General features: G+C 36.3%; 1 protein-coding gene across 1 annotated transcript in view; it reads left to right on the forward strand.

Annotated features, from left to right (window-relative positions):
- Positions 1 to 14,303, forward strand: part of LOC129247477 (uncharacterized) — a 33,150-nt gene extending 18,847 nt beyond the window's left edge. The window contains exons 3-5 of the mRNA XM_054886611.1: positions 985 to 1,129; positions 5,302 to 6,078; positions 11,782 to 14,303. Coding sequence (XP_054742586.1) covers positions 985 to 1,129; positions 5,302 to 6,078; positions 11,782 to 14,130 — 3,271 coding nt within the window. The 3' untranslated portion in view covers positions 14,131 to 14,303. The remainder of the gene's footprint in view (positions 1 to 984; positions 1,130 to 5,301; positions 6,079 to 11,781) is intronic.
- Positions 14,304 to 17,045: the final 2,742 nt, after the last annotated feature.

The raw sequence follows: 17,045 nt of genomic DNA on the forward strand, positions 1-17,045 counted from the left end.
ACAGTGTATCGAGGCCAGACTATTTTGTATAAATAAACTCGAAGTTATCAGAACAAAGCTTCTATCGTTTTTATTTTAGCTCATTCTTGTTTATTTTGTTTAAAATATAATTAATCGAAGTTGACCGTCATGTTAGTAATCGTGGCATCGCCTAGGAGCTAAAGTTCGACCATAAAATAGGATTAAACCATTTGCGTAAAAATATTACTCAAAAATTTTTTTTGAAGATACATAGTAGATTTACTAGAAAAATCATATAAGTCCAAGTGTGAAACTTCGTGCAAATTCAAAAGAGCTCAACAAAATTTTATTAACATCTCAGGTTTTTTCATATCTTTGGTTGATTTTGTACTCTATATAGTTAAAAATTATGCATACTCAATTTAGTTCAAAATGATCCATACCAGCTAGGATATGCAGCGAAAATAACCATGTAACGAGTGGAACTTATATTGGAGTTTCTTGAATCTGTGGTACTTCTGATTTCATCCAATTACTGTATTTTCGACTTGATTTATTTCCCTTAAGCTATCGAAAATTAAGAAAGTAATAATTGAGAAGTGGTATTATTCATTTAAATTCAGTCTTGCTCTATTTCTCAATGGAACCGGAGTATATTTTAAATATTACTCATACGCAACGTAGCACAATATGCCTCTTTGCACCTGAAGCAAATCAAGCGCTAGCAATTACATCGGCGCAAAATGTTATTATAAAAGCACATTTTGTATTTACCTATACATACACACACAAGTATGTATAATATATACCCGCATATTCTGTCATTTACACTCTACTTTTCATTTGTCGTTTAAGTAAAATGTTTACATTTGGTAAATTTTTCCCATTTAATTGCAACAAAAAATGCAAACATTCACAAGCTCTTTTTTACACAATGCAACTTGTCAAATTACTACATGAGTTTATGTGAGTTCGAGTAAAATTTCTGAAGAAATTCTCATTTTGTTTTTTTTCTATTTGCAGAACAAAAAACTTTGAAGAGCATAATCAAACATTGATGAAGGAAATTGAAAGCGCAAATAACGAATTGGCAACATTGCGCGAAGAATGCAACGAACACAAATTCGAAAAGAAAGCTCTCAAAGAGGAAATGGGCGCTGTCAATACGGTGCGTACAAGTATGCGTTCAAGATATGTGTGCATGTGTGCGTATAGCTGATTGAGTGTGTGGTTGTGGGAATGGTGGAACTATGCATGAGTATGGTAAACGCTCGTAAGCGGATTTCAAGTCAATTGTAAACTTGGAAATTGTTTGCTTTGTGTCTTTACTCACACATTTGCAGTGCACACAAGGATGGTGATGTATGTGTGTGTGTGTAAATATCTCATGTGAATGCCCGTAATGATGTACATACGTTCATGTTTTTCTTGATAAGAAGTTTTGGTAAACCAAAATGCTAGAAAACGTCGATCTATTCCTGCATTTACAGCAGAATTTATCGAAGTGTCGAAAATTCACTTGAGTGTCATTGAGTTGATTGAATTTGCTTAAAATCATATACTCGTATGACTAGAGGGTGCGTAGGTGTATAAATTTTAGTAGCAATTAGGAAATGTAAAATTTCTTATTATTTTTTTAGTTGGCAAAATCATTATGGAGTACTTCAATTTTAATCCTCTTAGTGCTCACTTTGGTATCTATTTTCCAAATAAATTAGCTTGTCAAAAAAAAAAAATATACTGTTTTTGACTACTTGTTTAATAAAAATCATTATTTAGTTATATAATTATAAAAGAAACTTACTGATATTTTCAAAAAGCATAGCGTCCTCATAGACTTAGAACCGTACTATCACCAGTTGTAGGGTAAATAAATGTTGAACTAACAACACAGGAGCCTTTATAGGTGAAATTTTGTTAAAAACTTCCAACTTTGCACAGAATTTTTAAACGAAATCAATAAATTGTAGTCATAATTAAACATTTTTTAATCAGAGTTTTCAGAAACTGTCTGACATGCAATTTTTTAGTCCATTTAATTTTCGTATAAAAACGCAGATATACCGAAGAGCATCCTCGTAGTTATCTTTGTTCAACATTCAGTAGACTTTCCAGTGACCAGCAGTGCTTTTCTTAATATTAGGACTGAGTTATTATATTTACTCTGAAAAATATTTCGAAAAAGTTTATTTGAAAGTGAGCAATTCATGCCAAGTGCTTCAAGTATTTTGGACGTTCTCATCGATTTCTCTAAAAATTGGTTTATTTGTGGTTTGAGTATAACAAGAAGGAAACTGCAAAGACTTTTTTAAATTTCTTTATAATTTTGAGATTTATTTAGTGTTGCATATTTTGGTATAGGGGGTTTTAAAGTGCAAAATCTTCGCTGCTTTTTGGCATTTCTATAGTTTTTTTTTGATTTTGATTTTTCAGGATAAAATATACTTTTTTCCATTTTTTTTTTCAAAACTTTTTGCAGTGAAATATGTTTTTTTTTAATTTTTACAAATTTTTGTTTTTAGGATCAAATATACATATATTTTTTTGTTAAAATTTTTGTTGTCATTTTTGGAAAGCCCCCCTCATATATTTTCTTTAACAAAAAAATAACTACGGTTTTTTTTATATTTATGAATTTTTGTTTTCATTTTTTTAGGATAAAATATATATTACTTAAAAAAAATTTTTGAGAAACATATTTAGTATCAGGTCCATAAGTTCGTGCGTTTTTTAAAGGTGATTTTAAAATTAATAAAAAAGATGTTTAAAGTATTTATTAATCAATAATATATTTTCCTTCAATACAATGTTTTCCTAACGTTTAGGCATATTTTTAATTTCCTGCTCAAAAAATTTTTTGTCTTTGGAGCCAAAATACGCTTCGATATCCCTTTTTATAGCTTCTATTGAGGAGTAGTTCTTATTACTCATATTGATTGGATTGAAGTCCACGGAAATGGTGATAATCACAAGGTGCAATACCCGGAGAGTATAGGAGATGCGGCATTAGCTCCCATCCGAGCTCGTTCAGCTTTCATGTTCAAGCCGTTGCAGCAGCTGAGAACACACATTCACTCTCTGCTGAAAGTTGACCACGAAAGTCTATGCGGAACTCATTTTTCCAGCTTCGAAACCTTTCCTAACTGAACCAGATGCCTGTGAACTGTTTCATGCGATGAATTTAACCTTTGAGCTATCATATCGACTGTCAAATTTGACGCAGCTTCCACGAGTTCGAGCAAGGCGTCGGAGTTAAAGACTTCAGGACGACCATCGCGCGGGGCATCCTCCACGTCGCAGTTGCCACTTCGGAATTTTGAAAACCACTTTTGCGGTATCCTCTCCTTGAACAGTGTTTATTTCTGCAGCAGCAGAAAAAATACAAAATATGCCTCTTATACGCGTTCGAAGATTCCATTTCATTTTTTAACAACACGTGCTTCTATCCACGATTAAATTCACTTGTTGAATGCGCAATATATCAAAGAAAATATAAACAGTGCCGTTATATTCCGCGAATAATTTTTTGTATGCAAAAATCGTACAAAAGTGAAATGATGGGTAAAATACGCACTAACTTATGGACTGACTGATACTAAAAAACACATTTTGGAGTATATTAAATTTTTTTCGTCATCTCTTGGACTTTTTTGCTTTAGGTGAAATATAGTCGATTATTCTAAACAGTTTCATGAATTTTTTTTTTTAATTTTTAGGATAAAATATACGTTAAAAAAGAAAAATTCAAAAACATAATTATTTTGTTAAAAGTACAGTGATATATCTGGGGTTTTCTAAACATTTTCATAAGTTTTTGTTATTAGTTTTTTAGAATAAAAGGTATATTTTAATATAGTTTTTTTGGAAAAAAAAATTTGACGAAGCAAAAATTGTAGTTTTTTTAAGTGCTTTATCTTTGGTTCTTTTCAACAACTTTAAGCGCATTTTTTAATTTTTTGGGATAAAATATACTTTTTTGGGAAAAGTAATATTTTTTGTTAAACATTTTTGGTTTTTTTGTTTTGCGTGAAATATCTTCGGTTATTTTTAAAAGTTTTATGATTTTTTTTTAATTTTTTGAGCAGAATATATTAAAAAAAGTTTGGAAAAAATTACTATTTCGTTGAAATTTATGGAAATAGGTTTTTTGACAGTCCAATATTTTTTTTTAATATTTTCAGAAGTTCCTGTTTTTTGTTCTTTAGAATAGAAAATATTTAAAAGAAAAAAATTTGTAAAAAACTAATATTTGTTTCGTCAAAAATTTTTTATAATTATTTTTAAGTGAGATATTTAATACATTTTTTGTTTTGAAATATGTTTTTTAAAACAATTAAAAAAAAATATATATTCTTTGTTGAACATTTTTTGTAGTGAAATATCTTAAATATCTGCGGTTTCATCAAAATTTTTTGGAAATTGTTTTTGAGATATCTTTCGTTTTTTTAACAATTTTATGAAAAAGAATTGGAAAGCATTTTGTTGTTGAACATTTTTGTGAACAATGGTTTGCAGTGAAATATCTTCAGTTCTTCTTAAAATATAACTAAAAAAAATTGGAAAAAATTATATTCTTTTAAAATATATCTACTTTGTTGAAAGAAATGATATTTTGATGTAAAAAAGTAAAATACACTGGAAATAAAATATACTTGTTAGAAAATTGTTTTTATGTGAAATATGTTTGATTATTTCGAACAATTTTGTGAAAAGTTTTTTAATTTTTTAGGATCAAATTTACTTTTTAAAAGAAAGTTTTGAAAAAAAAAACTGATTTTTTTATAACATTTTTTTGTCATTTTTGAAAAACATTCCCTTAAATTTTTTCTTATATTTTGTATTATTAGCTGAAAGTCCAATAGTGGGATCCCCATTGTGTTGCGAGTGACATTTAAATGTCTACAGCAAATCAGTGCAAAATACCGCTTCCCTTAAGAAAATGAAAATCTAAATACGCAGCATTACCGTATAAAATCTAAATTTTCATGCGAATGTGAAATTTTTCCTCTATACTTTTTACTGTCGCACGATGCAATATATTAAAATATAACATTCTAACTTTTACCCAAAATACTAAATTAATTAAACTGCTATTTGCTTGCCGACAACCTGTATTTCTTGACAATCTATTGCCAATGATGAAGTGAAAATATTTATGCTTAATTACAAGAGGCCTGCACATATTCCCACAAGCCTGAGGCGGAGAACACACTGCACTACTCGCTTAAATACATGCAGTTACACACATTCGCCAGCTCCTCTTCGTAGTTTGTGCTGCTGCTGGTTGTCTTTCCCTATTTGCTATTGCAATCAATTAATCACACTCTTCTATATTTGCAGCTTTTCAGCCAGATGGTGATGGGCTTCAACGATGAGAATAGCTTGGATATTGATCGACTTACAATGATGCTGGAGGAGAACCGCGGGCTGCTCAACGACATGGCAACTAAAGAAGCAAACTGCACTGATGGTGCAACGTTGCCAAAATTATTATTCGAATTAGTCGAACAAGCGGCGATAAGTGGCAAGGCTGCAGAGCGTAATCGCAGTCCAACTCCTACATTCGTGGACGGCAGCGCAGGTGAAGATGAGTACGGGGTGGATGGAGTGGATGGAGTTGCACCGAACGCGGTTGACAGTGTTGACGCAGCAATAGAACATAATTTGAATGGAGATGAAGCCTCGTCGTGCTCCGCGACTGAACTGGACACTGCTGCGACAGACCACAACAATACCAACAACAAGACTGTAAAAGTTGGCGCTACTGTTTCCACTGCTACTTTAGCCGCCTACTGCGGTAGAAAACATCATCGCAAAAGCGTTGGCAACCGGATGAAATTACCAGCCACCACTGCCGCAGCAGACAGCAACGCAACGGAATCTTGCACATTGAAAATCCACGAACCAGAAGTTATGAGTAAAGTTGCAACGACACAAGAAATTATTGGTAACTTGCCGAAAGTTTGGAAAGTGCTAATGGAGCTCTTAAGTCACCACAAAATCGAGCGGGTGCAATTTGAGGAGCATGGCGCTAGTGAGGATTGTTACAAATCCGTTGAGACGGCCAATGGACCAAAGGCGGAACTGAGCGTCAGCAAGACATATATTAAGTTAAAGGTGAGTGCAACGTGCGTACTGCTGCTCATGGCATTTTCAGGTATGGGGGGATGACACATCAGTCAAGCTTGTTAGCAGCCACTTCCGCTTAGTAAATGCTATGGTGCAACGCTGTGGAGTTTCGTAAAGTGGCCGATGCACTTAACGACGTGTTGCGCAAGTTTTAACATTTTTCACTTAAACAGTTTTATGAACCGCTCAAAGTTCCACTTTTCAGGTTGATTATTTTTGACAGACTTGAGTAAATTCGAATGCTCTGTTTTCATTAGTTGGTTGGAACTTTCGACCGTTTGTGGTTTTTGGCGCAGCACATAAACGAGCTAACGATAATAATGCGGTTGAATACTTAAAGAGTATTATATAAAAGTTGGTGACGTTATTAAGAAGAGGTTTGCTACTTTTAATGGATCACTTTATATTTAAATGCGACATAAAAGCGGGCAATAAATTTTATGAAAGCATGTGCGATATTGCACTGTGAGTCAATCGATTTCGAAAGTGCATACAGAGGAGTACTGAGTGTACTATTAAGAGCGACTGTTTCTGGGTTATTTTATAGTAGTCATGCGTGAAAATTCAGGTAGTGCGCAATTATGTGGAGACACAACGCATAGAAACTGTGAAAATCCACTACTGAAAATATTTAAAATTCTGAAAAAATTTACAATAATATGGAAGAAAAAGTTTGAATCCTTGTCATATTTTTTCAAAAGGAAAAACGCCTTCATCGTCTTTGATTTCGTCTGATTTAGAATAATTTGGAAATTTTTTAGTTAGAATTCAGTACATTTTTTTTTGCAGTACTAAAAAAATATGGTACTCGTCTACAGATTCTGGATTAATAGCTTAAGTCTATCGCTTCTTCTGTGAGAAGGTTGAATTTAAGCCAAACTTTTCTCCATAACCGATAATTTCAATACAAAAATATGCAAAGTGAGAGTTCACAGGCAAGTGGGCTTGTGCGTGGCAATCACTTATTGGAACCCTGGGGCAAACACCACAAAATATCAAAATATATAAAAAGTTGTTTCTAATACGAGGGCTGCCTTTTATATTTTGTGGCCAATAATGAAAACACAGTAAATAATAAAGAAAATAGCTTTATTGTTCTTCAAAAAATCTCCTTCGAAGGCAATACATTTCTGCATTCGCTTGAAACAATTTTCAAAGCACTTTTCCCACTGAGAGGTGGACACCTCCAAAACCGAGCTGTTTAACAGCTTCAACTTATTCTTTAATGTTTGAAAAACGCTGGCTTCACATTCTTGATGTTTGGGAACTCATTAAGTGCTAAATCAAGGCTGAAAGGTGAATGACTAATGAGAAGCTTCTTCAAATACATAACGAAGGCGGTTCGCGCCAATATAGGGTTTTCTACATAGTAAAAATTTGATCTCGATAGAACTTTTCTCGTCTTGTCATCTTGCAGCTGTTCAGAAAGGTTCAAGACCAATGAAGGGAGTGGTTACAACCTTTTTCGCTAAAGTGTCCGAAATTTGATTCCCTTCGTTCCCTTCATGTCCCGGTACCCACATCAGAGTAACAAAGTTTCTTGATGCTAGAGTTTCGAACATTTTAAAACATTCCCAGACAAACCTTGATTGAAATGAGAAGCTATCTAGCGATTTTAGAGCTGTTTGACTTTGACTGAAAATAGTTTTTCCCATTGCAATTGCCTTCTTGAAATGTGGTCCGACAACTCAAGCCCCGTCACTGCCGTCTTTTATTTTGGATCCCTTAGTAAACCACACCTGTGCGTCCTGTTTTAAAGATATTTCATTGTTTCTTCATGTTGAGTGATCACTGATAATCACCTTGAAATTCTTATAGAATTCTAATTTTCTTTTCATCTTGCCACAGACTGTCAGGCACGGATAATTCAGAACTGTACCCAGAGTTCTTAGAGAGTCAAACTTGCTTCTAACCATAATAACTAAATCGCCAGCAAAGCCCTTATAACAGATGATAGTGGTTCACCATATTTATACTGATAGCTCAAGGATGGACAATGCCACTGGATCCGGAGTGTACTCGGAACAATTATCCTTAAATTGTTCCTTTAGACTCCCAGACCGGTGTAGAGTCTTTCAAGCTGTAATCTACGCTATAGACAAAGCAACAAAGACGATAAGACTAATGGTCTTACCTCCCGAAAACCTGAGCATTTATGTTTATAGTCAGGCAGCGTTCAAGGTACTGGCCTCAGCTTACACCAATTCAAGATGTGTTAAAGAATACAGAAGGTCGCTCTTGCTTATTCAACAACACAACACCACATTTTGTTGGGTCCCCTGCCACTCTGGAGTGGAGGGAAATCAATGAGTGGATGATTGTCTAAGGAAAGGCGCTGAGCTTGACCTCGAAACGAATTGTACACTCCGATTGACTTGAGCGTAATCGCGGAAACCAATAGAAGGTGGTCTCTGACTACTAACTGCAGGGTCTTCAAAGCGCTTTGGCCAAAACTGAATCTTAAAAGGACAAAATGTCTTCTTGGATTCAACAGATCAACAATGGACGTCTTCACATGTGTTATAACTGGTCACTGCCATAGTGGCATCCTAGCCAGTAGTATAGGTGTCTCTCACAATGATTTCTACAGAAATTGTGGAAAGGAAGAAGAAATTGAGTTGGTACCACACCTCCTCTGTGAATGCCCTGCACTTTAAATAAGCCGTGCCAAATATCTCGGTGATTATTTCTTTTAAAACCTGGGATATTTGCCAAATGTCTCATTGGAGGGACTAGTTACCTTCTTAAAAAGATCCAAGTGGTTGAAGCAACTTAGTTATGGGATCGAAATCAAATGCAGGTATCACAATGCGCCTTAGGTTCACCGAGTGTCTTGTCTTAGACAAGCAACTTGGCTAACCTAACCTAACCCAAACGCCGAGTAGTTGAAATTAAAGATTTTCCACTAGAAAGGCTGATTGAAGAAATTCAGATTGAAATATGTAATTTCTTATTTGAAGAATTTAAATCTACTAACTTTTTCTTTTATTTACAACTTACTAGTAAGATTTCGTCTATTGTCAACTTGCATTAGGATTTGTATGGAATTATTCATTCATATTTCGAAGAGAGATTATCAAAATGCCACATTGATCATTGAAATTACACATTGGTTTCCTGTTGAGAGGATGGTCGGGGAAATTTATATTCCGATATGCAACTTTTTTTAAATTTTTTTAGTTAGAAAGGTTGCTTCTATCATCGCTTTCAAAGAAGAGCTGTGCAGAGCTTCATACCTATTTTGAGGAAAAATTAAGAAAATATTATACTCTGCAACAAAAATACACTTTGGTTTGCTGTTAAAATATTACACTGCTTCATTGTCTGTGAGCGGAATGATTCTAGCTCAGGATGAAAGAACTAGACTCATATAGACAAAAATAGGGTAGCATCCAAGGCATAAGGGGGTAGTATGGTTAATTCGGTGTAAAACAAGCATATTTTTCGAAATTTTTTTTGTCGACACAGTTGATTTATTCAAAATTTTAAAATTACTTCATTATAAAGTCATATTTAAAGAATATTGTGTGAAATTTTCATTGATATTTATGAAGAAATGAGTTGGTGGCAGCGAATCTTCGCGGACGTCTCATAAAAAAGTTTTATTGCGGTGTCCCTCAGAACTCATTACTGGATCAACTAAATTCAAAAAACCAAATTGATTTCATCAGCTAATAAAGTTTCGCAGGTAACAACGTCGAATTTTTTTTTTTTTTTTTTTTAAATTTTTTAAAGCGCTTTGAAGTCGAAACACCGATTTTTCATAAAAAAAACTTGAAAACTTTGTTGTTTTAAAATATGACAAAATTAAAAAAAAAAAAAACTCGACGTCATTACCTCGTGAATAAAGTAAAGAAACAAAAAAACCAAATTTGAAAAGAATCGGTGCAGTAGATATGAATCTACAGTGGACACCGACCGTAAAAAAGGCAAGTGTGAGAAAAACGCGTTTAAAGATTTGTGAAGATTGTGAAATCCGGTTGGAGAGGTAGATACTTAATCCTTTGTGTCTTTGTCAATTTTACTCTAATGCACTTCAAACTTTCACACAATAATCTTAAGATGTTATAGAATAATTAAAAAAAAAAAAAAAAAAATGAAAAAAAAAAAATACCATACTACCCCCATAACAAAAGGAATGTATGTATTTTGTTTTTGGTTTTGGTCCCCAGAAGGTCAAAATGTGCAAACAAAACTTGGCAGCTTAGTGTATTTTTAACAAAATTTGATTATATAGAGACCGAAGAAAAAGAAGAAAAAAATCGAATCAGGTGCTCTACTTGTGCAATGCGCCATGGTATCAGCCAGTAAATTAAAAGTGAGCATAAACAAGTTGTTGCATATTTCAAGGAGACACGTTTTTTTCTGTAGACTTTTAAGTTCTTTGTGTAAAACTTTTGTCTAAGAATACCTCTAATGAAATTTTCCGGCGAATAATGATCTTAGAATCTTTTAACCCTCTAGTGACCTTCAAAATGCGGTCGATATTTTCATGAGAGAGTTAATGGGTTAAAATGTACACAAAATTACTGCTTGTGAAATTTGACTATATGTACCCAAACTTTGATATGGATTGCACTCTGATATAAACTTTAATAATTTTCCCGTTTATTCCAAAACACACATGCAAACAATTACAAACTTAATGTAGGGCTAAAGCCACTTCATTCGTGCACAGGGGAACGTTGAATTGTCGTGTCCTTTTGCTTCTCCTGTGGCTAGTTGCTATTGACGGGGGGAGGGAGCGGGGGTTACTAACACACGCCACACGGCTCAGTCATGGCTGAGATTTTGGAAAGTTCATTGGCTGCACTCAGTTGCTGGGTTGCCAGTAGCCGCCTCAGAGTCAACTCTGCTTAAACGGAGCTGGTGCTATTTACCAAAAGATATAAACCCCCACACTTTAGACTTCCAGTTTAAATAACCAGGTCTTCCGCTTCCATAGGATGCTAGGTATCTTTGAGTTAGGTATCAAACTCCTACACATTGAAAATCGGATAAAAAAGACCTTTCTACTCCTGCAAATCTATGTTCGTCAAAAAATGGGGACTCAAGCCACAGGTTGTACTTTGGTGTACAATGTAGTGGTTCTGCCAATTTTAACGTACGGATGTCTGGTTGGGAGGCTGCTGATCACTTTCTCTGTAAATGTTCGGGTTTAGCAGCTAGATGATTAAGGTCACTGGGCGCTTCTTTCTTCGACAGCTTGGCGCAGTGCTCCAAGCTGAATTCCATAAAATTTCTCCATTCCATCAACAGCTTTGGTTGGCTGTAGATATCTGCCTGTTGGGGGTCTCATAATGGTATCAAAACGGTGCTTTAGTGCTACTTGTGGAGTGCTAGACTGGTACTTTATCCATTTAACCTACCTACCTTAACGCAGAAAAGGAGGCTTCCTGGAGAACGCAGAACTATTTGGAAGTTTTACTATAAATGCTGTTGTACTATTTTATATGTAGATGAATAGTATTCTTCTATATGTATCGACTGACTCTTTCGCCACTTCGACAGCAGCACTTAAAAGGTTGAAATAGCGAAACTCGTTGCTTTAAATAAAATTCAAACAGTTATTTGGTAGAAGAGCGTATCCAAATTGTTGTCTACTTTTTAAAATTCCAATTTTATGTTCTATAAATTATTAACTTTTTTTTGTAATTTTTCTTTTCCATGTTTGCCACATACCAACCATAGGATCTAATATTGGAGAAAAAATCCCTCGTTAAAGAAACTAATCGCTTGAAGACGTTAAACTGCCATCTTGAATATCGACTGAACGAGCAAGAGAAGCGTTTAAGTGCTGTTAGTTTGGAGTTGACAAAAACTTGGCATTTGGTTGGCAAAATGCAACGTCAACATCGTCAATTGCACACACAAGAGCAAATATTGCGCTATCAATTGCAGCAGAAGCGACGCTTGCTAACTGAACTCAAAGACGAGCTGGAGTATTGTCGGCGCAAATGGGCGGCAGCACGTGCCAAAAACGACGAGAGTCAAGAGCAGTGGAATGATTTACGACGCGAATTTGCATTGCGAAAACTGGAACATGCCAATAATTCAGCCGAGAGTGGCTACAGTGACTCAGGACAGGTCTCTGATGAGGAAATGGGTGCGACAGCTGGTAGAGACGTAACCATTGGCATAGAAAGTACTTCTACTAGTGGAAGTGGTGGTGGTAGTGGTGGTTGTCCAGGTGGAGTTGGAGGTGCGGCTGCTGCTTGTAGGCGTAAAAGGTTGAAGGAAATGTTTGAACATACACGCAAGATAAAGCGCATGCAAAGCACTTCGCCTGGACGTGCCGGCGATGATACTGCCGAGATAGTGTTACGTTGGAATAGTGCGCCACCAACTTGTGGTTGGCGGAATAGCGACGTTGATAATAATACCGTTGCCGACTTGTATGACAATGACGATGAAGAGAATAATGCCAGTGGGGACGATGGTGCCATTGGAGGTGTAGAAGATTTGGCAGGTATAACGACTGTATCTAGTAGCGGTGCTATACCAAAAAGCGGTATTACACGCAACAGACACCGCAGTAGACGAGAAACTACGGGGACAGCGGGAGCTGCCGAAGTGGTCGGTGCGGATGGCATGCGAGGAGAACGTACTGAACGTATACAAAGACTTGAAGAGCAATGCAAATCGTTGATTCAACAAGTACTCGAGACATCCGACAATCGTGAGCGTTTAGAGGTACAACTACGTAGCTTTCAAGATGAGATCGCGCCAGTACAGTATGCGGTACCGTTGAATGATTTGATTAAAAAGAAACGTGTCGACCGCATGACACGTGCCAGTTCAGTGCCTGTGACCGGCTCACTTACACCACGTGAGGAGGAGTATACGCGCAAACGTTCGGAACGGTTGGAGCGTCTCGAGGAAGAGAGTCGTCAATTACTGTCGCGCATCAAACGCACGAGTGATCGCGGTCATTATTTGCGTTGTTCATTGGATCGCTTACGACGCGCACCAAGTCGAGAGGGCAGCTTCGAGAGCAATACCGAAGAAGAGTCGAGCAAATCGGAAGAAAGGCCGCGTAAATGTGTAACCAATGAAAATGAACGGAAGACTGAGTATGTTGAAGAGAAAAAACCTGTAGCTGAAAACACCGACGAAGTGCAGGAGCCCGGGGCGCAAATTCAGCCGAATCCACTGACCGCCAATGAAGAGGCCTATACGGCACGTCGTTCTGCTCGTCTACAGCGTTTGGAAAACGACAGCAAGGAGTTATTGAACATACTTTCACGCAATAATGAACGAGGCCAGAAACTCGGCCATAAATTGGAGGCGTTACATGAACAGCACTGCGATGTGCCAACACATGGAGTGGATACCCTTGCCGCCTCCGCGACGCAGGCTCCAAATACGTCACAACCTTCTGCGCCATTTATGGGCATTGGACAACGCTTGGGGAATATTGAACAAATATCCTCAAATCGTATGGAACGTCTGCGTATATTGGAAGAAGAAGGCAAAGAGTTGCTTAACCGATTGGCGGGCACATCGGCGCGTGGCACGGAGATGATCAATCGTATAGCTGCGCGAGAACAAAATCGTCAAACAGGTGTGGTGAAGAAATCTGATGATGAAGTGGCTTCGAGTGCCACTACGAATGTTAAGGATGATGCTGAGGAGGATGAGTGTGCGGCGGGTATGGAGGCAACTGCAGTAGCTTCATCACTTTTGCCAACACTCAACAATGTGGCATGTTCCAGTATTGTTTCTGAAGAATTGACGGATCACGTAACAGTTACCACAATACCTAGTCAAATCGCCGCGCAACAAGGCGCTATACCAAAACAATCTTCCGGGTTGGTATTGAATGCGGCGATTCGTGCTGAGGCTGCGAGCAGCAAGGAACTGAAACAGAATAATCAGGCAATTGGAGACAGTTTAGAGGATATGGTGAGGCAACTGAGGGAAATACCATTCCCAGAAGAACAAAATATGGCAGCAGAGATCGAAACCGAAACAGAAGTAGTGGAGCAAGCATCAGTAGAAGAAGAACGACAAGAAATTGTTAAGACCGATGAAGAGTAAAGTAAACGCGATACTAGTGATTATTTAATTAAATATTGAAAATTGAATGTAAACTTACTTGTAGATTCTGATCTGTAACTGCTACTACTACTATTATAAATACGCCCTTATTATAAAACGTGTTGTACTTTATAAATGTAAGGAAAGACCTCCTCTTCGTGTTCAAGAAAATTTATATTTTAAACTTAATAAATGAAATTAAATGCTATAAATTTATTTTTGGATACGTTTTTACGACTTTACGTGAGCAAAGAACGTGCTTTATGATAGCCTCTTTAGGCTAAGAGGGGGGAAATGTTAAGTCCTTACTCTCAACCGTATTGTAAGTTGCTGGAGTAAATATATTTCATACCAAAGCAAAATACCTTAGATCTATAAGTCTTTTTAATTAAGAGTAATGAAGCAACTGATATAATTTTCTATAAGAGAATCAATCGCAAGTGAGTAAATATCACAAAATGCTCAAAAGAAACGAGTTCTCACGGAAATACCGCTAATTGATGACCTTGCGGTAGTTGTAAGTATGAAATTCCCACCAACAATTTTGGGTGTCCTTCAAAGTAATGCAATAGATATATAAGTATAACAAGTATAGGGTGTTTTTTTAGAGGTTAGGTTTTCAAGATGAAATAAAACGTATATAATTTAATGTTGAGCTTTATTATAAAGATAAGGGTTTGCCATTATGTTTTAAAAATGATTTCGGGCAAGTGGCCGCCGCGGCTGGCTCCAATAAATTCCAGCCGAAAGGCCCAGTTTTCGACCACTTTTTGCAGCAATTGGGGCCGTATGTCAGCAATAACGCGCCGAATATTCTCTTCCAAGACGTCAATCGTCTCGGGCTTATCTGCGTAGACAAGCGACTTCACATAGCCCCACAAGAAATAGTCCAGCGGTGTTATATCGCACGATCTTGGAGGCCACGCCACAGGTCCACGGCGCGAGATAATGCGCTCACCAAAAGTTTCCTTCAATAAATCGATTGTTGCGTTGGCTGTATGGCATGTAGCGCCGTCTTGTTGGAACCAAAGGTCGTCCACATCAACATCGTCCAATTCAGGCACGAAAAAGTCATTAATCATGGCTCTATAGCGCTCTCCATTGACTGTAACATTATGGCCGGCTTCATTTTTAAAGAAATATGGACCAATGATTCCCTCTGCCCATAGAGCACACCAAACAGTGACTTTTTGAGGATGTAACGGCGTCTCAGCAATGGCTTGTGGATTATATTATGTTCACTCCAAATGCGACAATTTTGCTTATTGACATACCCATTCAACCAAAAGTGAGCTTCATCGCTGAACAAAATTTTTTTCGATGCGTCGCGCGAACCGAACCATTATTTTCGTAATAAATTTGCACGATTTGCAAACGTTGTTCAGGTGTAAGTCTCTTCATTATGAAATGGCAGACCAAACTGAGCATAAATCAAGTGACAGCGGTCAAAAAGACCATCTACGAAAAAAGTAGTGCCAACTTGAAAACCTAACCTCTAAAAAAAACACCCTTTATTAGGAAGAAGGCCAATTCAGCTCTAAGGAGCTTTGATTTTTAGACCTAAGGAAGAAATATCATTTCATTTTTTCAGTCATTCAGTTGAAGAGTTGGTCGAAGTGGGTGCAGCACAGTACTAGACGAAATTCGCTTACCAAGCCCCCTATAAAGCCTTTATCGAAATGTTATCAGACCAAATTCTTATATGATATGAGTATTACTATTGCCTTCAAGAATAGACATAAGTGCCCATAACTATGAAAGTCATAAAAACCTAAGGCATATATTTCATATTTCGAGATATTTAATGAATAGCATTTGAATAAATGAAAAAATGTTTTTTCATTAGAATTTTATTAGTTTTAATTAGCTGAAATTTACTATGAATATGAATTTTTTTTTTAAGGGGGAAGTCTTCTGTGGCAAGGGAAAAAACAGGCTTATTTTCCGGATTTTATTTCTAACAAAATATTGCTCGTACATAAAATCTATTTAAACTCTTATCTTTATTATATATTTAAGTTTTTGAAAAAAAAATTTTAAGTCAAAATATTCAAAATGGCCGCTGTGGCACTTCTGCAAGCGCAGGTCCGCTTTTCTTAGGTGCCTAAACGGTGTACATGAAATCTTACGTTTCGGTGATCTAAAACAAAAAAACAAAATATTGTTATCATATACATAGTATTGACTCTCGTCTGACGTAGGATTATGTCGATAAAAAATTTTGGCGTTGAAAAAAAAATTCTTGAAATTTTTTTCTTTTTTTTTGCCTAAAATTGATGTTACTATTGTTTATAACAATTTAACAAATAACGATATCAAAAAAATCCTATGTCAGACGAGAGACACTATTACAGAGAATATATAATTAAATTTTTAAGCTGATTCATTTATCAGAACTCGAGATATCGTGTACACCGTATACAAAAACTTAGTTTCGAGAAAAATGCGTTTAAAGTTTCATGTGCCGCAGGTACGCGCTTTGGAGCGCTTCGGGAAAAGGTCGAAATTTCAACGAAGAAAAATTTAGCCAGCTGTAACACATATTGTACCTTATTTAAGAGGGTTCAAAGTATTTTTTAAGCTAATAAAAAAAAATCGATTTTTTGAAAAATTCACAGTAGACTTCCCCCTTAAGTTAAAAATTGACTTAGATCATTTTCAAAATTAACTGATTGTCTTATAACTGTCACTTGTATGCAACATCGGCGGATATTGCGGCTTTAAATATCACACATCTGGTGAAATTTATCAGTACCTTGAAGCGGTTAATATAAATGGAAATTCCCACTGTTCGTCGTCATCCTTTAGTCTAAGTCCTTTCCTCCTTTTTATCCCACCTATCTGGCTCCTTCCCTTCTCCTTTTCCCTTCCCCTCCCCCTGTATGGTATCACAACGCCTATAACTGTCTTAAGGG

The sequence above is a fragment of the Anastrepha obliqua genome, chromosome 5 (genome assembly GCF_027943255.1).
Source record: "Anastrepha obliqua isolate idAnaObli1 chromosome 5, idAnaObli1_1.0, whole genome shotgun sequence".
Classification (NCBI taxonomy): Eukaryota; Metazoa; Arthropoda; class Insecta; order Diptera; family Tephritidae; genus Anastrepha; species Anastrepha obliqua.